This window comes from Balaenoptera borealis (genome assembly GCF_965194805.1).
Source record: "Balaenoptera borealis genome assembly, chromosome: 1".
Classification (NCBI taxonomy): Eukaryota; Metazoa; Chordata; class Mammalia; order Artiodactyla; family Balaenopteridae; genus Balaenoptera; species Balaenoptera borealis.
In genome coordinates this window covers 156541503-156562757 of record NC_138860.1, presented here as the reverse complement: position 1 = coordinate 156562757, position 21255 = coordinate 156541503, and the positions used below count along the sequence as shown (strand labels likewise).

Here is a 21255-nt window from a genome sequence, read left to right as displayed (position 1 = left end):
AATTGAAGAAGATGTCCCTGCTCCTTCTACCTCTACAGATAAAGTGGAGAGGTAAGATTATTTACATGGTACAATTAGATTTATATCTGGAACATAGACTAAGAGCTATGTAACTTGAGGGCAGTTTTTTTCATTATTTTCAATAGGTAACGAATAAGACTGAATGTTAAAGTACCTGTCTAATTTAAAGTATGGAGTCCTGACAATGATGTCGTCAGGTTTTTTTGTATTTGATTAAAATATTAGAATTGAAAAAATTGTTTAATTCTTCTTCTTACTTAGTACCCAACATGCCTGGCAAATGCTAACTTATTTTTCTGTTGTTGTTATGGCATGCAGGCTCAGTAGTTGTGGCTCGCGGGCTCTAGAGCGCAGACTCAGTAGCTGCGGTGCATGGGCTCAGTTTCTCTGCAGCATGTGAGATCTTGCCAGACCAGGGCTCGAACCCATGTCCCCTGCACTGGCAGGCGGATTCTTAACCACTGTGCCACCAGGGAAGTCCCTAACTTACTCTTTTCTTAAAAAATATTTTTTTAATTTATTTATTGGCTGTGTCGGATCTTAATTGCAGCGCAGACCTCTCTCTAGTTGTGGCGCACGGGCTCTCTAGTTGTGGCACATGGGCTTATTTGCCCCACAGCATGTGGGATCTTAGTTCCCCGACCAGGGATCGAGCCCGCGTCCCCTGCACTGGAAGGCAGATTCGTAACCACTGGACCAGCAGGGAAGTCCCTAACTTATTCTTTCTTTGAATACTTCTACTGATTTAGATCTCTGTTTTGTAAGGTTGCCATTTTCAATTTTGTTGTTATTCTGGTTGAAAGTTTTAAATTTTATATTGAGCTCACACGTACTTCCATGTAACTTCCCCATCTGGATGTGACCGTGGTTTTTAACCAGAGGTAAGCATAATAATTAATTAACTAGAAAGCTTATCCAAAAGGTAAATGCCTGGGTTGCATTCCTACAGATTTCATTTGTTGAGTGTATGAGTGTTTTGGAAAATTAAATCTTAAGCTCACTTAGGTTGAAAATTACTGTTCTAAATTCTGTTTAATCCTTTATGCAAAATATCTGCACCTTTTTATTTTTAAGAGTAAGTTTTTCATTTGTTTCATCATTTCACAGTGTGGTCTTAAATTCCATTGTTATCTTGGTTATTTAAACCGTGTCTTTTATAAATACTACCTACTGATTTGTGAGTCAGTCTCGTTTTTGGGTGGAAGGAGTACTGCTCAGGATTGGTCCTAAACACACATTTACATAACCTTTTTAGAGTCTTGGTATATACCGTAGTATTAAATTTCTGGACTGAGAATAAGGTATAAATGTAGCTAGGCTACGTGACCCCTGGAACACTGCTGATATGTGATTATTTATATTCTAAGCATTGATGATCTTTTGAGGAGCATGATAATCTGATTCTCAGAGAAACTTGGAAGGATGGTTGGAAAAAACATGACTAGTCTCATAAATTTGTAACAGCTGATCTGAAATGGTTATTTAGTACTGCCTGGCAACTATAGCATGTTTCCCTGGCCAAGTTGTTCTCTCATTCTGCTGAGTAACTTCTTAACATGCAGTACCATCACCTGTCTTCTTGCTCTTACTTGATGATTTTACTTTTTAAAAAAATTTGATTGGGGACTTCCTGGTGGCACAGTGGTTAAGAATCCGCCTGCCAACGCAGGGGACACGGGTTCGAGCCCTGGTCCGGGAAAATCCCACATGCTGTGGAGCAACTAAGCCCGTGTGCCACAACTACTGAGCCGGCGCTCTAGAGCCCGCGAGCCACAACTACTGAGCCTGCGTGCCACAACTACTGAAGCCCACGTGGCTGAGCCCATGCTCCGCAACAAGAGGCCACTGCCATGAGAAGCCCATGCACCACAACGAATAAGTTGCCTGCATGCAACTTCTGAGAAAGCCTGCATGCAGCAGTGAAGACCCAATGCAACCAAAAATAAATAAATAAATAAAATAAATAAATTTATAAAAAATTTGATTGTTCAGTAATAAGCAGTAGGAAGAGGAATTTCTTAATCACTCTAAAATCTGTACCCACACATTCTTTTCCTTTTTTTTTTTTTTCCTTTTTATTTGTTTGCTCTCGGCCTTAGTTGCAGCCGGCGGGCTCCTTAGTTGTGGTACGCGAACTCTTAGTTGCGGTACGCATGTGGGATCTAGTTCCCTGACCAGGGATCGAACCCGGGCCCCCTGCATTGGCTGCAGGGAGTCTTATCCACTGCACCACCAGGGAAGTCCCACATTCTTTTCTTTTGGATGTTGGTCCATGCTCTTATTCAGAGGTTCTCAAGGTGCAGTCTGTATGCCCCTGGGATCCCCAAGACCCTTTCAGAGATTCCACAAGGTCAAAATTTTTCGTAATTGGTAGACCATTTGCCGTTTTCACTGGTTGACATTGGCACTAATGGTGCAAAAGCAATGGTGGGTAAACCTGCTGGCCCTTTATTTAACATAGGTCAAGGCAGTACAAGTAGTTCACTCCCAGTTTCACTTCTATTGCTTCCATGATGAAGCAATAGAAACTAATAAATTTATTCTCAGTCCTTCACTACATGGTTTTAGAATATTCTGTGTGACAAAATGGGAAATAGGAATGCTAATTCTGCACCCTGAAGTAGGTAGGTAAGATGGTTGTCTTTAGGAAAAGCATTTGTGTGACTGTTTGAATTAAGAATTAAATTTTTCGTGGAATTCTGGATTTGAAAGGAAGACCAACAGACTGATTACTCAGACTTGGGTATTTGGCAGACAGTTTCTCAAAAATTAATAAAGTGAGGCTGTCACTTTAAGGGAAGCAACTGAGAATATCTGTTGTCAGTGATAGAATTTGAGCTTTCAAATGAAAATTAAGATCTTAGAAGTTGTATTGACTACCTGAGCCTGACTCATGTAGTCCCAGTATTTCAAGACTCTTCTGATGAAATTGGTGGTTGTTGTTGTTGTTTTATATTGTGGTGTAATGCACATAACATAAAATTTACCATCATAGGGACTTTCCTGGTGGTCCAGTGGTTAAGAATCCGCTTTCCGATGCAGGGGACTTGGGTTCGATCCCTGGTCGGGGAACTAAGATCCCACATGCCACGGGGCAACGAAGTCCATGTGCTCTAGAGCCCGCGCTCTGCAGCGAAGATCCTGCGTGCCACAACTAAGACCTGATGCAGCCTAATAAATAAATAAATATTAAAAAAATTACCATCATAACCATTTTTAAATGTACAGTTCAGTAATGTTAAGTACATGTACGTTGCTGTGGAGCCAGTCCGTTCTTGCAGAACTGAAACTCTCCACCATCCATCTCCAGAACATTTTCATCTTTCCAACTGAAACTCTACCCTTTAAACAACGTTCCATCTCTTCCCCCAGCCCCTGGCAGCCACCACCATCCTACTCTGTCTCTGTGAATTTGACTACTCTAGGTACCTTATATAAATGAAATCCTACATCGTTTGTCTTTTTATGACTGGCTTATTTAACTTAGCATAGTGTCTTCAGGGTTAATCCATGTTATAGCATCTGTCAGAGTTCTCTTTTTAAGGCTGAATAATATGCCATTGTATGTATAGACCACATTTTGTTTATCCATTCATCTATCAATGGATACTTGAGTTGATTCAACCTTTTGGCTATTGTGAATAATGCTGCTTATGTACATGAGTGTACAAAAGCATTCATGAATAGGAGATCTATTCAGAGTACAAGATAGACCAATGATTTTTATTTTATTTTAAATAAATAAATGAATTTATTTTTTGCTGCGTTGGGTCTTCATTGCTGCGCGGGCTTTCTCTAGTTGCGGTGAGCGGGGGCTACTCTTCATTGCTGTGTGCAGGCTTCTCATAGCGGTGGCTTCTCTTGTTGCAGAGCACAGGCTCTATGCGTGCAGGCTTCAGTAGTTGTGGCACACGGGCTCAGTAGTTGTGGCTTGCAGGCTCTAGAGTGCAGGCTCAGTAGTTGTGGTGCATGGGCTTAGTTGCTCCACGGCATGTGGGATCTTCCTGGACCAGGGCTCGAACCCCTGTCCCTTGCATTGGCAGGCAGATTCTTAACCACTGCGCTACCAGGGAAGTCCCAGAACAATGATTTTTAATGTAGCAGTATGAAAAGTTCGTCAGTACATCTTCAGATTCTGCAATGCAGATAACCTTTAAGGAACTACCACTCATTGAGTTTTGCTATAGTATCAAAGAAGAATATCCACAGCCATTTACAAGATTATTCAAGGGAATTCCCTGGTGGTGCAGTGGTTAGGACTCCACGCTTCCACTGCCAGGGGTCTGTCTGGATTCGATCCCTGGTCGGGGAACTAAGATCCCACAAAAAAATTTAAAAAGGTTATTAAAGTACTCCCTTTTCCAAACAGGTATCAGTGTGAGGTCAGATATTTTATACTTCACTGGAAACAACAAATCCCAATGGGTTAAATGCAGAAAAGTGAATATGAAAATCCAGCTTTTCTATTAAACCAGACATTGAAGAGATTTGCAAAAATGTTCAATAGTGCTTCTCACTACATTTTTTATGTTTGGGAAATAGTCATTTTTCATAGAAGTCATGTTAACATGTAACATTTTAAAATATTTAAAAATTTTTTTAGTTTTAATTTCAATATGGTAAATACCAATAGATATTACTCACATACACAAAGGCTCTTCGAGGACCTTCTGTAATTTGATAGTGTAAAGAGTCTGGAGACCAAAAAGTTTGTGAGCCATTGCTCTTCTTTTTTTTTAATTAATTAATTTTTGTCTGTGTTGGGTCTTTGTTGCGGTGTGCGGGCTTCTCGTTGCGGTGGCTTCTCTTGTTGCAGAGCACGGGCTCTAGGTGCGTGGGTTTCAGTAGTTGTGGCTCGTGGGCTCTAGAGTGCAGGCTCAGTAGCTGTGGCGCACGGGCTTAGTTGCTCTGCAGCATGTGGGATCTTCCTGGACCAGGCCTCGAACCCGTGTCCCCTGCATTGGCAGGTGGATTCTTAACCACTGCGCCACCAGGGAAGTCCCCATTGCTCTTATATAGAGACCAACATTTCCACTTGTTCAGTGGATCCCATCCTCAGTCATCTATCCTCAGTCGTCTATCTAGCAGAGAACATCTATCTAGAACAGAGCTCTTGTAGTTCTCTATCTAGCAGTACTACTCCATTCCTCTCCTATGAGGTTATTTGTACCGACCTACTAAGTATCGCATAGTCTTCCCTTGGTGTTCATGGGGGATTGGTTCCAGGATACCCCCGCCCCCTGCCCCCAGTACTAAAATCTGTGTATTCTCAAGTCCCTTATATAAAATGGCATAGTATTTGCATATAACCGAACACATACTCCTGTATACTTTAAAATTGTCTCTAGATTACTTATACTACCTAGTACAACGTAAATAGTTGTAAATATTATGAAAATGCTATGTAAATAGTTGGCCAATGTGCAGCAAATTCAAGTTTTGCTTTTTGGAACTTTCTGGAATTACCACACACCGCGCCCCCCCCCCCCCCCCCGGAGTATTTTTAATCCTTGGTTGATGAGGAGGGCCAACTGTATTCCTGTTCTTAACCCTTCATTGATCCCCCACATCCCCTTCTACCTATTACTTCATTTCTGTTTCTTGGACAAGAAAACATGAAAGAGTTGTCGTTACTTTGTTTCTTTACTCCCCTTTTTTATTTCCTGAACCTTCTTCAGGTTTTTCTTTCACCATTCTAAAATGGTCTTGCTTAATGGTCATTAATGCCATCTGTATTATTCCTTAATCTAGTGATTAGTTAATCTTGTCAGTAACATTTGATCCAGTGGATCACTTCTTTCTTTACATGTCTTCATTTGGCTTCAGGGATACTATATTTTTTTCCCTTACTAGCTATTCTTTTTTCAGTAGGGGGAGTGACAGGGGCTTGTTCTTCCCCATTTCCCCTGCCTCTGATGTAGGAATGCTCTCAGGGCTCAGTCCTATGACTTCTTTATTAATAGTCACTCCCTAGGTAATCTCCCCCAGTTTAGCTCAGGCCTGTGGCTTTAAGCGCATGACACCCCATTTGTATCTCTAGACCCTACATATTTCCTGAATCTCTTCCTTTCAATATCTTGGAGGTTCAGTAGGCATCTTACAATTAACGTGTCCAAAACTAGATTACCCTGCCCCTCACCTGCTTTTCCCTCAGTTGGCTATCTCAGTAAATGGCAATGTTGTATAAATCTTGATCTAGATCGTCTAGATGATCTAGAGATCTAGATGGTCCCTGCCACTAATTCTCAGTTTTCACATCTGTAAAATGGAGATAATAAGTTACAGCCTTATGAAGTAGATACCAAGATTAAATGTAAATATAGGTATAATTATCACGTGGCACATAGTAAGTATCCATTGTTATTACAGTTGCCCAGGCCAGAAAGCATTGGCTTTATTACTTTTTCATTCAAGAAATTATGTATCCAGTACATTAGCAAATTCCAAAATAAGTATATTGAGAATCTAACCATTTCTACTATTTCCTTGGTCTTAGCCTAGATTCTAAGTAGTCTTCTCCTATTACTATTTTTTTTTTGAAGGTGTTTTTTTTTTTTTTTTTTTTTTTTTTGGTTGTGTTGGGTCTGTGTGTGGGCTTTTTCTAGTTGTGGCGAGTGGGGGCTGCTCTTCGTTGTGGTGCGCGGGCTTCTCATTGTGGTGGCTTCTCTTGTTGTGGGACACAGGCTGTAGGTGCACGGGCTTCAGTAGTTGTGGCATGTAGGCTCAGTAGTTGTGGTTTGCGGGCTCTAGAGCGCAGGCTCAGTATTTGTGACACACGAGCTTAGTTGCTCTGCGGCAAGTGGAATCTTCCCGGACCAGGGCTTGAACCCGTGTCCGCTGCATTGGTAGGCGGATTCTTAACCACTGCGCCACCAGGGAAGTCCCCTAAACTGCACATTTTTGAAGTGAGCAATTTGATGAGGTTTTACATGTGTATATACCTGTAGACCAATATCATAAGATAATGACATATTTATCATCTCAAAATTTCTTTATGCTCCTTTGTACTTCATTCCCTCTCCAGGCAACCATTAATCTACTTTCTGTCGCTGTAGATGAGTTTGCATTTTGTAGAACATTATCTAAATCGAATCATACTGTATGTACTTTTTTTGGTATGGCATCTTTGATTCAGCATAATCAAGATTCATCCATGTTATGTGTTTCAACAGTTCATTCCTTTTTATTGATATTCCATATTGTGGATATATCACAATTTATCCATTTGGGTTTCTAGTTTTTAGCTACTACAGATAAAGCTGCTATGAATATATGTGTACGTGTCTTTTTATGGGTATATACTTTCATTTCTCTTGGGTTAATTCCTAGGAATGGAATGGCTAGATATTATATGATGGGTATATATCTAACTTTTTAAGAAACTCGCCAGCTGTTTTCTAAAGTGACTCTCCCATTTTACATTCCTGTCAGCAGAGTATGAGAGTTCTAGTTGCTCTACATCTTTGCCAACACTTGATGTGGTCAGTCTTTACATTTTTGCCATTCTAATGGGAGTATAATAGTATCTCATTATGAGTTTAATTTGCATTTCTCAAATGACTGATGTTGTTGAGCATCTTTTCATGTGCTTATTTACCATTCATATATCTTAGTAGTGAGCTTTTTTAGTGATAGGTAAGTGTGGGTTAGCTAAGCCTTGCCAGAGTAGTTCAGAAGTTTAAAGAAATTAAAGAAAGTATTATGGTTTAAATGTAGCAGGTATTCCAAAAATGTTGGTTCCAAAAGTATTTGACGTTTGAAAAAAATCTTTCTCTTGCAGTCTGGATGTGGATAGTGAAGCTAAGAAACTATTGGGTTTAGGACAGAAACATCTGGTGATGGGGGATATTCCAGCAGCTGTCAATGCCTTCCAGGAAGCAGCTAGTCTTTTGTAAGTACTGTGTTTTGCTATGATGGGCTATTGTGTTCCTAATAAACTTGAATCATAAAAAGTTGTTTAACGGGATAAAAAGAATAAAGAGCAAGAGTTTAAGAAGATTTGATTATTTTTCATGTGTAAATTTATTCCTATAACTATAAAACTTACATATCACTGACTAATTTCAGCCTTTGATTTTCCTGAGTTAAGGTAATTTGTTTTCTGTTCATCACTAACTAACTAACTTGTCTTGGTTTTGGTTCAGGGTCATATTTGTCCATTTTTTTCCACAACACTTACTCCCTCTAGAACAGAATCTTATTCCTGGATGTCTGCAATAATCTCGTCAGATTATTGGCCTCTGGCCTCTGGCCTCTTCATCATCACCTGAGTCTGAAGAGCTGAGGTTCTGGTATTCAGTGGTGTGCTAAGGGTAGGGCCCAGATTTCATCTGATGCTGAGTATTTAGGTATTTTTATATAAAAATGTGTGGTTATCTTACAATGAAAATGTTAAAATCTAAGTTTTTAAGATTAAGCACATAGAAACATGCTTCTTAGCTTATTCCTTATTCCTGGAAAGTTCAGTTTTCTCACTGTCCTGCCATTAAGGGTATTTAGGAGGAAAATTTGAGATACATTATTCTACTCTAGTAGGCTACCCTTAAACATGACCTTCATCACAATAGTTTCTTTGTTTAGTTGCTCTGTTTACTCTCACTAATCTCTTAGGCTATTAGTTGGCCTGACTTAGCATGATTTCTGCCAATCCTTTACCCCACGAAAGCTGGTCTCCTTACTCCACATAAAGTACCTCCTCCTTACCATTTATCACACTTGTGATTTTTTTCCTCTTCTTCTTCCCTGTCTAGATATTAATAGCTTGAATTTGTATATATAGTGCTATCTGTATTTCTAAGCATTATTTTAAATGATTTTATATACATTAACTTAATTAGTTCTTGCAATAGCTCTGACCGGTTCTTAACATTTCCATTTTACAGATGAGAAAGCTAAGGTACTGTGAGATGAAGTAACTTGACTAAGGTTAAAAGTTAGAGGCAGGATTTGAACCTAGGCAGTCAGGCTCCAGAGAACATGCTCTTAACTCTTTATCATCATGCCTTTCCATGGACCTTATTCATGCTTTAGGTCCCAGCCAAAGGCCCTCTAACAATATTCTGGCCCATATTGACCCCTATCTTATACCAGGAGAAACGCCTATTAATGTAATTTGGCTCTTAGATTATATAGTATAACTGTAGCAAATGGATGTCTTTTAGAGTATATATTATATTCTAATTATATAATGTATATTATATATCTAAATTTGTAATTATATACTATATAGATGAAGAACAGGCAACATTAATTCATTCATTCTTAAAGTCCCTTGGACCTTGACTTCAAAGCAAGAGGAGTGGAGCATTGGTTTCCTAGAAGGATGTGTTACAGAAGAAATGTCATTTTATAGCTAAAGAAATAGGGGAAAAAAATTTTAGACTAGATGTTAATTAGCTGTTTATTCTCTTTGTAGAGGTAAGAAGTATGGAGAGACAGCTAATGAATGTGGAGAAGCCTTCTTTTTCTATGGGAAATCACTTCTGGAGTTGGCAAGGTATGTCTTTCAAGCCAAGTTTTTAAGTAATATGTTTTGTATCATAGTAGTCTATTTAAAAACTTGTTTCTTTGTTTGCTAAGATGGTTTACTAGCTTTGAGATTTCACATGAGCTAAGTGAGACTGGCTTTACTGGGGGGGTTTAGAAGGAACATGAAAGATTGATGGAAGTTTTTTTGGGGGAGGGGGCGTGCCGTGGGCTTGTGGGATATTAGTTCCCCGACCAGGGATTGAACTCGTGCCCCCAGCAGTGAAAGCATGGAGTCCTAATCACTGGACCGCCAGAGAATTCACTTGATGGGAGTTTTGAAAGGCACTTGATACAAAGAGTAAAGTTATACTTAGGTTTTGACTTTTGCAGTAATTAGAAGCAGAGGTCTTTCCATTAGTGAATAGTCAGTAATTTATCAAAGTCCAATTTAGAGAGAGAACCTTTGAAAGCACTCTCAGCTAGCCCAAAACAGTCATCCATAAGAAGGACTGAATGAAGGACAATTTGAAAACACTGGCATGTGAAAATGTCTTAAGACTCACAAGTAGTCTTAACTGTTGGAAAGTTGTGTATTTTCCACCAGAATTTATTAATCAGAATAAAATATATTGAGGGTACACAGAGTAGCAAATATTCTGTAATCTATTTAATCTTAGTTCTGCTAAGTTTTCTAATTTTGTAGAGCATTCTAAGGATTTGTCATGAAAACCTTGCCAGAATGTTTTTGGCCATCTAGAGAAATGTAGGTGGATGAGAAGTTTGGGAAATATGGCCCTTTTGATAAGAGTCATCAGTGCTTTTTCAGGTGGCTGGATAAAAAGGGTATGTTTATTTCTTTCAGTGCTCTTACAGCCTTAATTTATATTAGAAGTTTTGATCATTGCATTTCTTTCATGAGTGCTTATAGTTTATATTCTCTGTACTTGCTTACTCTTCTGTTGCTTTTATAATACAGGACTACAGTTTCTGTCTTACAAAGACTGTTAGGTTCTAGCCATCATACCTTTAGTGCTTTCTCCTTTTGTTCTGCTAGAATGGAGAATGGTGTGTTGGGAAATGCCCTGGAAGGTGTGCATGTGGAAGAGGAGGAAGGAGAAAAAACAGAAGAAGAAACTCTGGTAGAAAATAATGATAACATAGATGGTATGTGGAGTTGCATGTGACATTCAAGAGATGCGACGTTTATTTCTTGTGTACAAGTGATGGAAATAGGGCTCTCCTTATCTTGAATGGTCTCTCCTGGGGTGACACCTGCATCTGGTGGAGACTGCAGGGGAGGTGGCTGATTACTGAAACTGATAGCAGGCTTTTGTAAGGGGATAACTTAATTTCCCAAATAAATCTGGTTATTTAAATTGATGTTTTAAGTATTAAAACAACCTTAAATATTTTTCTGATGTGAATTTTAAAAAGCTTTGCAGCTCAGTTATTTTAATGGCTGTGCTTTTGGAGCCCTTTTACATTTTTTTGTATCTAAGAAAATTAAATGTTAATTTCTAATTTGAGTTTGGCTGCTAGAATTTTACATATCAGATGGAGGTCTATATAGTGTTTAGAAGAGAATGTAAAGCTTGGCATCTCTTACCTAACTGATACCAGAATGCTCAAGTAAAATAGTATCTAATTTAAGGAGCTTGGGTTTCTTTTGCAGTAAGTTGCTCTGCTAGCTGGGAGTTTCCCTTTGCTTTTCTCAAGGGGGCAGATAATTTGCAGGCCATCTGCTAAAACATAAGCCAGGCTGTTTGAGGGTTTAAAGGGAATGTATTTTTAGTTTCCATTTATGCCTTTATCATTAAACTCGAAGACATGTTTATGCTTCATGTTCTTTAACCATGTAGAGGAAGCAAGGGAAGAGTTGAGAGAACAGGTTTATGACGCCATGGGAGAAAAAGAAGCCAAAAAAACAGAAGACAAGTCTCTGGTAAAGCCTGAAACGGATAAAGAACAGGAAACTGATATGGAGAAGGGTGGAAGAGAAGATATGGATATAAGTGAGCCTGCAGGGGAACTACAGAAAAAAGTTGAATCAACTCCAGATCAGTTAACTGAAACCACTAAAGAGGGAAAAGGAACAGCAGCACCAGAAGGACTGAATGAAGCTGAAGTCACTTCTAAGAAGCCAGAACAGGAAACACCAGATGCTGAGGAAGGAAAATCAGTTTCTGGAACTGACGTCCAAGAAGAGTGCAGAGAAAAAGGAGGTCAGGGAGAAGTAATTGCGAGCATAGAGGAGAAGCCAAAAGAAGCTTCAGAAGAGCAACCTGTTGTGACTCTAGAAAAGCAGGGCACTGCAGTGGAGATAGAAGCAGTCAAGCCAGTGGATGTGGGTGGGGATGAGCCAAAGGAGCAGGTAGCTGTCTCTGCAAGTGAGCCAGGAAAGGCTGTTCTTGAGCAGTTGGTAGGGCAAGAATTGCCTGCTGCTGAAGAGTCACCAGAGGTGACAGCACAGGCTGCAGAGGCCTCAGCTGCAGAAGCTGGATCAGAAGTCTCTGAGAAGCCTGGGCAGGAGGACCCAGTTCTCCCTAAGGATGGTGCAGTCAACGGACTATCAGCTGCAGGGGATCACACTCCCAGTGAACCGAAGACTGATGCAGAAGGGTGGACAGAAACAAAAGATGGCTCAGGACTAGAGGAGAAGGTCAGGGCAGAGTTGGTTCCTAGCCAGGAGGAGACTACGCTGTCTACAGAAGAGTCTGAGGCAGCTGGAGATGGGGTTGAGACTAAGGTAGCCCAGGGGGCTACTGAGAAATCCCCTGAAGACAAAGTTAAGATAGCTGCTAATGAAGAAACACAAGACAAAGAAGAACAGATGAAAGAGGGTGAAGGTAACCGGGACATGCAAGAGCTGCAGTGGGTGGAGTACATTCTGGATTTGACTCACTAATCATGGGTAAAAAAGTCAGCCTTCCATTCAGGATTTTCCGTCTGCCTTTGGATTAGGAGAGGGCTAAGTGAAAATGGGGATAGTTTAAGAAGGTGGTGATAAGTTGAGCAAGTTAAAGCAAGTCTTCTTTAGCTGGCTTATAAACTAACGCTTTACTAACTGCAAAATAGGCCTTTCTGTGATATCTGAGACTTGGCTAGCTATCAGTAACTTGTTGTACCATACTAGCCAATAAAGGTGGGTGGGAAGTGGGGTAGATAGGGAAATAGTGGGCTAGGCTGGCAGAGAATGCTGAATGGATGTTCACTTGCATGCCTCTTGATTTTTAAATTTACTGTTCACTTGGTTCCTTTTTCTCTGCTTTAGGAATCAGAATTAGAGCAGTAGAATCCACTGAATTGATACACTTAAGCAGGCATGCCGTTTAAATGAAGGCAGTTAACCCTTGAATGGTCTATCGCCAGAGTGGAAGAACTCTGGTAATCTTTACTTTTAGTCTTCAGTAAGTGTTTAGAGGCTTATTCACATTAGTTAAATTAGCCCCCTCCAAAGATAACAGAAAACCTAACAGTTAAGCCCTCTTGCTGCTTTTCCCCCTCATTTCATGCTTGCTTTGGCTGCTAAACTGAATTTTTTGTTACTTAGAACATTATAAAGTGTGGATGCTTTATATAGTATTATTGGTCTAATTGTGATTCAGTTTCATCAAGATGTATAAGCCTCTAATTAGCAACTCCATAACTGGCACGTCTGACTTGAGTTATACTATCATTTGAGGATTCTACTGTCCATAAGAGTTATCTAACGTTGTTATTAATAACCATAGGTATATTCCAATTAATCATTATTACACATATATATTACTTACATAATTGACAGACTACTTCGAGTTCTCTTAAGTTTTAGATGTTCAAAGACCCATTATCAATATGTGTAGCTAATTCTGGTAAACTTCCTTCTACCTATGTGCAGGTCCCTGTACTCCAGCCAGCACAGGCATGGTAACCAGAAGTGAATTGGCTAAATGGTAGAACCATTGGGCTGCTTATTGGGCTTTAGGAGATATCTATGGAAAAAGCACAGAACTGAATTCCTCAATTTAAAAAAACCTCCCATGTCTTAATCTTTAATGATAATTAGCTAGAGTAGTAAAAAGCTCTGCTGGCTCTCTGAAGTTGGACTTTGAATAATAAGCTACAGTAGAGATGTCATATTTCTCCACAGTTCAAAAACTATTCAATTGAGTCTCACAAGTAACATTGTTAGAGCTCTCTCACATACATTACTTTTGATTCCAAAATACAGTACTGTGTAGTAGGTAGTATTACTCCAGTTATAGTGATGAGGAAGCTGAGGCTTAGGGGTTACGTGACTTGTTTAGGGTCAAACAGTACATCATAGTACTGGAATCTGACCCTAGATCTGATTTGAATGTATTGTTCTTCCCAAGATACCTCACACTGAGGAAGGCAACTTTCATCCCTTCCCTTAACCCACCTCTTGTCAGAAATTTACGTGGTAACACTAGCCTGCAGAAATCTTAAAAGAGGTTTTCTCTTAAAACCTCCATTTCCTGCCATCTCTTGGGCTCTCTATATCCCTAAAAAAAAAAAAAAAGATAATAAGCCTATTCTTTTCTAATTGTCACCCTAGATATGATTGGTAAGTGAACAAAATTTTAATGCTGTAGGCATAAAGCTTGGCCATGCTCAGATAGACTGTACCAGTCAATTTGTAGTGTTTCCTGACTATCCTTTGGGAATGCTAGAATAACCAGAGAATCAGCAGATTGCCTTTACTTGGCCTTTGAGAGTCATTCTTCTGGTTTGCACAACTCTCTGCCCATACTGTTTTGAAGATGCTACAAGATCAGAGAAATGGTATGTTATAAAACATTGTTTCCCTTTCTCTGAAGGATGGCATACCACAAAAAAGACTCCATTTTCAAAGAAGCTTAGAAAATATTTTAACAGATCTCTTTACTGAGGCCTTCATTGCATTCCTAGTAATATGTGGGTACAGGTTACCAGGTTGGAAAGTGTTACTTTAAAGTAATGGCTTTCTCATTAACCTAGCTCCCTCTCCACCATTCCATGAAGGTAGTGCAGATTCCTCAAGAGAAACCAATATTTTTCTCAGACCATTATAAGAATTTTAGTTTAAAAATTTGATGTAAAACTCCAAATAACTAGATATTTTATGCCAAATTAGATGTCAACTTTTAGCATTTTGGTATGAGTGGAACAGATACCAGATAAGTAAGAAGGATATAGAATAACAACATTTTGTCAAATTTTCCTACAAATTGGGAAGGTAAGGCGTTTGGTTTTTTTAGTATTGTGAGAAATACAAAGATCTGCTTCACCTGTCATATATTCTGGTGGAGGATGGGCTTCATTGTTAGAATCAGTAAAACCACCCATCTAGTCTAACATCAGGGAACTAAGTACACCACTTCGAAATTTGGGCATGGAAAGATAATGGTGTATGGTGGTGTGGGTACTTATTTATATTTCAGAAGCACCAAATTACATAGTCAACAGGAGAAAAGGGAGGCACTTGATAAAACGGGATTTGTTTGCTGTAGAGGTTAACTGTAATTAGCTTGTAACTTTAACTGGTTCTTAGAGGGCTTTAGTTTGTCCTTATAGGACTTTTCTGTGCCTATTCCCATCCTGAAGCAGTATTGTTAGATAAAAGTCCTTTAACCTGACTTCATGGCTCTAAGGCCTAGTTTTTAGTTAGGAGACAATATTTGAGTTTTTCTGCTGGTGTTAAATGCTTAAGGAAAGATGGCAGAGATAGGCACATTATACGCATTTCATGAATTGTGAACCCCCCAAAGGTTCACTTGTTAATCACTTGACATTTTGAACCTTAAGTAATGTGTAGAGCTATTTATCAGCAGCCTGTCCTTAACAGGCAGTTAACTTGTGAGTGTTTGTTAATATGGTGAAATATGGTGTTGATATGGCTGGAAATTTTAACATGGTACTGCTCACTCAAATTCTGTACGTGCTAGAGCTGGCTGGAGTGTGTGGCATGCTCATTGGTGAGAGTTGGTAAGGACTATGCTTTTCCCTCCACAGTTCTGTTGTGGGAAAGCTAGTCTCTTGAGTATTCTTGCTTTGAATGGACTGGAGTAATTTAACTTTTGGTATTTTCTTGGCCTTATTAGTATTAACTGACAATTGGCTTAAAGACCCCAGGAATACTGGCTGAGGCCTCCAACTGATTCTGGTTGAGTAGATGGGAGCTTCTAAGCCCATGAATAAAAGTCAGCTAATCTGTTTTGATCTGAACGGTCCAGGTTGACTTTTAGAAGAGAAACACAGCCTGTTGATCACTGAAGCTCTGAACCATAGACACTATAAGATTATACAATCTAAGTCTGGATTAGACTTGAATTAGACTGTTAACCACTGGCTTTTATTATTTATATCCAGTTCAGATGTTAACTGATTTGGCTTAGTATCTGGCCTGTCCTACCTCAGAATATAGGTTATTTGACAGATGTTTATTGGAATTTTTGACTTGTCAGATCCTTAGTATTCTCAATACTGAAGAATTTTTACTTGCAGAAACCGAGGGCTCAGAAGAGGAGGATAAAGAAAATGACAAGGCTGAAGAAACACCAAATGATTCAATTCTTGAAAACAAGGTGAACTATTTGTTCAGTATCATTGTCTACTTTCTTATTGTGGTACTTTGGTTTACTAGTGTAGGCATGATTATTATAGGTAGCTGTTTCTTGGTTAGGGATTGGGGACCCTTTATTCATGCTGGGAATAGACAGATCCATTTGAACCCAGGGGGTCCTGTCAGTTAGGACATGACCCAGCATATCACTGCTAACTATCACTGACATAAGGTGATATGGGGTAGACTTTGTAGGGGTCCATTCTGTAGGTTTAGGGAGAAAAATACAAACTGAATCCTATGTCAGTCTCTCCCCATCCCACGCCCCCAAGCTATACTAATCAAATGATGCCTGTCTTGTACTTCTGCCTAATACTAATGATTTGGATATACTTCAGTCTCTTCAAGAAAATGAAGAAGAGGAGATTGGGAACCTAGAGCTTGCCTGGGATATGCTGGATTTAGCAAAGATCATTTTTAAAAGGTAAAACTCTTGGTGCTTCTAGGCTTAGGTTGGGAGCTTGGTGGTTGAAAACAGAAAGCAGTTAGGGGTCGACAGATGCTATTAAGGTTTCTGACCATCTTTCCTTCTTTTAGGCAAGACACGAAAGAAGCTCAGCTTTATGCTGCACAGGCACATCTTAAACTAGGAGAAGTTAGTGTTGAATCTGGTAATACATTTTCCATTTTACTCTCTTCTCTAACACATCCCTTGCCCCTGCCTTAATCTTCCTCTAATTCCTTAAAATCCAGCTCAATTGATCATAAATTGTGGGCAATTAGCTTTAAAAGGACAGTAGGTTTTTTGGGTTCTCTATGGGTCCTAGAACAACGAACAGTCTTTTAAATGGTACTCTAACTGAAAGTCTCTCAATAGGGTTGGTTTTTTTTTCTTTTTGGCTGTATCGTGCAGCATGTGGGATCTTAGTTCCCCAGCCAGGGATTGAACCCGTGCCCCCTGCATTGGGAGTGCAGAGTTCTAACCACTGGACCGCCGGGGAAGTCCTTCTCAGTAGGGGTTTTTTTTTTTTTTTTTTTTAATTTATGGCTGTGTTGGGTCTTCCTTGCCGTGCGCGGCTTTTTCTAGTTGGGGTGAGCGGGGGCCACCCTTCGTTGCGGTGCGCGGGCTTCTCATTGCGGTGGCTTCTCGTGTTGCGGAGAAGGGCTCTAGGCACGCGGGCTTCAGTAGTTGTGGCTCACAGGCTCTAGAGCGTGGGCTCAGTAGTTGTGGCGCACGGGCTTAGTTGCTCCATGGCATGTGGGATCTTCCCGGACCAGGGCTCGAACCCGTGTCCCCTGCATTGGCAGGCGGATTCTTAACCACTGCGCCACCAGGGAAGCACCTCAGTAGGTTTTTAAAAGTCATTTTGATGGTTTTTAGTCAAGGGTCCTGGAGACGCTACAAAGAAAAATGAAATATAAGATGGGAGCACATTCCTGCAGCATGGTCTGAAATTTTAGAAGTACTATATATTAAATGTCCATTTGCTTGCTGTTTTTCTCTTCGTTAGAGAATTACATCCAAGCTGTGGAGGAGTTCCAGGCTTGCCTAAACCTGCAGGAGCAGTACCTGGAAGCCCATGATCGGCTCCTTGCAGAGACCCACTACCAGCTGGGCTTGGCCTATGGGTACAACTCTCAGTATGATGAAGCAGTGGCACAGTTCAGCAAATCTATTGAAGTCATTGAGAAGAGAATGGGTGAGTAAGCATCAGCTGTTTCCACAGTGATTTTGATGGATCCAGTATTGACAGTTTAAAAAAAAAGTTTCTTTTGTGTTATCTATTACTGATCACTTCAGCCTGTTCTTCCTAGCTGTACTTAATGAGCATATGAAGGAGGCCGAAGGATCACCTATTGAATATGAGAAAGAAATTGAGGAGCTGAAGGAGCTGCTACCTGAAATTAGAGAGAAGATAGAAGATGCAAAGGAGTCCCAGCGTAGTGGGAATGTAGCTGAATTGGCTCTGAAAGCAACTCTGGTTCGTTTGGTTTCCTTTTAAAGTTTTGATAATAGTATATTCGATATTGTTGAAGGCCCTTTATCATGGTATTAGCGTGCCATTTGCTTAGGAATTTTACTTATGACTTGGTTTCCAGGGAGTTGGAGGTCAGAGGGAATGTGAGAACTCATATACTGTTTCTCTCAAATAGTAAAAATGCTTAAGACAATATGCTCTGGAGCCAGACTGTGTGGGTTTGAATTCTGTCTCAGCTACTTACTATGTGTGACCACGGGTATGAGTAGAGGAGGTGAGTGATGTTGCTACTATATGGTGGCCACTAGTATTTGAGGTCTTAAACAGTTGCTTGTAGGTGGGTGACCTGGTGGGCTTTATCCTGGGACCCACTTGGGTTTGTCATCTCTCAAACAGGTGGAGAGCTCTACTTCAGGTTTCACTCCTAGTGGAGGAGGCTCTTCAGTCTCCATGGTGGGTATTCAGGTGGTTTTTGTCACTTAATATTAGACCTCAGTGTTTGTCTAGGAGTACATTGCTAACAAAGGTTTCTTATTGCCAGATCGCCTGTAGAAAGCCAGCAGATGGTGCTTCCTCATCAAATTGTGTGACTGATATTTCTCACCTTGTCAGAAAGAAGGTAAATCTATATGTGGTCATTTCTTTTCTGTCTTCTTCTCACTATGCATTTTTTTTCTCCCTCCAATGACACATGAGGACTACCTTTTCTATAAACACCCCTCATACTAGGTGCAATAAGACATTCGTTTTGCAAAAACGGGCGAGGATTTGAATGAAGATCGGTCTTGAGTGAATATGTCTTCTAGCAAAACTTTCCTGGTTTTTAGCCCAAGGGCTATCAGGAAAGGTGATGAGGAGGACTGGTCAGATCAGCCCATCTTGGGAAGCTGGCAGGTTTACAGTACTCATTCAGCAGCAGATCTCTTGATACTTAAACTTGTGTGAGTCTGCCTTCTGCCTGTTGCAGTAATTTTTTTCTCTTGTGGAAGAGCCTGAACTCTTGCTTTGTTTCCTGACTCAAATGTAGGAATTCAAATTTGTGGGTTGGTTACTGTTCAGATCTATTCCTCATCCCCACCCCACTCTTCCATTAGAGAGGCTGACTTGGTATGTTTGGGCAGACCAATCTATTTCTGCAGAGGACAGGTTGTGGCTAGGGAGACCCTTAGAGCTGTGAATCCTGGTGTTGGGATCTTTGCACCATAGGGAAGAGGGGGGCGTTAAGGAGTTGTTTTACAGTTGTCCTTTTGAAAACATTAAGCACACTTGTGAAGCCTTCACAATTAATTATATCTTTAGAGAAAACCAGAGGAAGAGAGCCCCCGGAAAGATGATGCAAAGAAAGCCAAACAAGAGCCGGAGGTGAATGGAGGCAGTGGGGATGCTGTCTCCAGTGGAACTGAAGTTTCGGAAAACATGGAGGAGGAGGTGGGCAGTTAAGCAGGGTTTGGACACTTGCCTCATTTCCCCTTGTTGTCAGGGCCTGGGGAAACAAGTCCTGCTAAGTGCATGTTCCCCAACTTGAGCCTGTTTGGATTACTTGAGTGCAACCCTCATAAAAACAATGAGGTCATACAGGAAACAGTTTGGTTACAAAATATAGGGCGTCTCATTGACAAATGGAACCTATATACATACCACCGGTCCCACTCTAATGAATGTATGAGAAGACACTTAATTGGCAAGACCATTCAGTCTTTTTTTGCTCCTCTTTCTAACATATGAACACTGGCTCTGTCAGCCCTGTTACAGAGAATTTAGGAAATGGCCTCATATCTTGTGGTCATTGCCCTTTTAGTGTAGAGAGCGAAGCAAAATTTAAGGGACCTGTGTTTATTTCCTCTGACTGAGGCCTGCTCAGTTGTGTAAGAAAGAATGGCTTAAAGTAGGGTCACTTATGCCCAGGCTCCCTGTTTATCTTCCAGGCTGAGAATCAGGCTGAAAGCCGGGCAGCAGTGGAGGGGACAGTGGAGGCTGGAGCTACAGTTGAAAGCACTGCATGTTAAGAGAGGGAGCAGAGCCTTCCTCCCAATGGAAAGTGTTTTTGTATATAATGTATTTTTTCACTTTTGGGGGATTCTTTTTGTATAACTTCAATAAAGATTGTAAGCAAAGGTTGAGGCTTTGATGATTTTTTTTTTTCCCCCTTAAATATTGGCTAAATGTGTGCCTTGGAGCACTCCGGGTTTTATATGGTGGCCAAAGGTTTTTGTGGGTTTTTGTTTCCTCCTCTGTGCCGATCTCTGTGTTGGAAGTTCTAAACCAGATTCCTGTCTGTCTAATGTGGAGGTGATGAAATCAAGTGTGGCTGTAGGCCCTTATCTTCCAATGGTGCTATATTTTTTCCATCATAAATACTCTGAACCCAGCTGTCTTGCGAACTTTGAATGGTGCTCTCCCTGGACAGGGGCTATAAAAGACATGGTGAAGATCTTGCTCTTTGGTGCTGATACTGTTTGATGGACTTTGACTGTGAACTGATAACAGCTTCTAAGCCAGGCCTTAGGTGGCACCTGTCTTATCCACCTGTCTCCAACTGGGGCCATAATCCTGTCCTGGAAAAAAGAACTGAAGAAAACTTGGGGCTGGGGAGCGGGGAGTGATCCTTGAGGAAACTGGTGTGCTAACTGTAGAAAATTGAGCTTTCTGGTTTGAAAGTGACTAAGGGAGTGATTGACTGATGGACACTCTGGATGTTGTTGGAAGAAAGAATCTGTGGGGAGAACTGGCTGGTTGAGTTATATTTGTTATAACAAAATATCAACAGTTGGAATTGTTAGTTGTCCACAGTTTTGACTTCTTAAATAAAGATGCTAAAAAGCTCTTGGTCTCTGGACTTGTGTTTAAAGATCTTAAAGTGGGATCCTGGGCTGCCTGGAGCGTTTCAGTGGGATGTGGGGTTGAAAGGTGGATAATGGCTCAGCAATTCTGGCTGCCCAGCGTAAGGGTGCTGGTGCTTAGGGCACTGTTACTAAAGCCATCCCATTGGGCCCTCACTGATGTCCAGGGTGCAGGGCTAGTGTGAGACCCGTGACTCGGCTGCCTCTGACCTGACCTTTAAGGAATTGCTATACACCAGGCAGTATTTGGATCTGAATTCCAAACAGTGCCTGCCCTCTACTACCTAAGGGGTTTAGTAATTCCAGCATTCACAGGGCTACTTTGCTGCACTGTACAGACAGCAGGTTAGAACCTGCGGTTTGAATATCCAATGTTGGAGGTGGAGGGAGCTCTTGACTACCA

At 40.6% G+C, this 21255-nt stretch overlaps 1 protein-coding gene across 4 annotated transcripts in view; it reads left to right on the top strand.

The window, feature by feature from the left end:
* Nucleotides 1-20835, top strand: part of NASP (nuclear autoantigenic sperm protein) — a 35171-nt gene extending 14336 nt beyond the window's left edge. The window contains exons 2-15 of one of the 4 annotated variants that reach the window (XM_082364483.1): nucleotides 1-51; nucleotides 7802-7912; nucleotides 9437-9517; nucleotides 10544-10653; nucleotides 11349-12335; nucleotides 15976-16055; nucleotides 16432-16517; nucleotides 16631-16704; nucleotides 17545-17733; nucleotides 17849-18015; nucleotides 18409-18465; nucleotides 18554-18631; nucleotides 19312-19440; nucleotides 19938-20835. In XM_082364483.1, the coding sequence (XP_082220609.1) occupies nucleotides 1-51; nucleotides 7802-7912; nucleotides 9437-9517; nucleotides 10544-10653; nucleotides 11349-12335; nucleotides 15976-16055; nucleotides 16432-16517; nucleotides 16631-16704; nucleotides 17545-17733; nucleotides 17849-18015; nucleotides 18409-18465; nucleotides 18554-18631; nucleotides 19312-19440; nucleotides 19938-20018 (2281 nt within the window). In that variant the 3' untranslated portion in view covers nucleotides 20019-20835. The remainder of the gene's footprint in view (nucleotides 52-7801; nucleotides 7913-9436; nucleotides 9518-10543; nucleotides 10654-11348; nucleotides 12336-15975; nucleotides 16056-16431; nucleotides 16518-16630; nucleotides 16705-17544; nucleotides 17734-17848; nucleotides 18016-18408; nucleotides 18466-18553; nucleotides 18632-19311; nucleotides 19441-19937) is intronic. The other 3 variants (XM_082364485.1, XM_082364484.1, XM_082364486.1) reach the window with 3 other exon arrangements.
* Nucleotides 20836-21255: the final 420 nt, after the last annotated feature.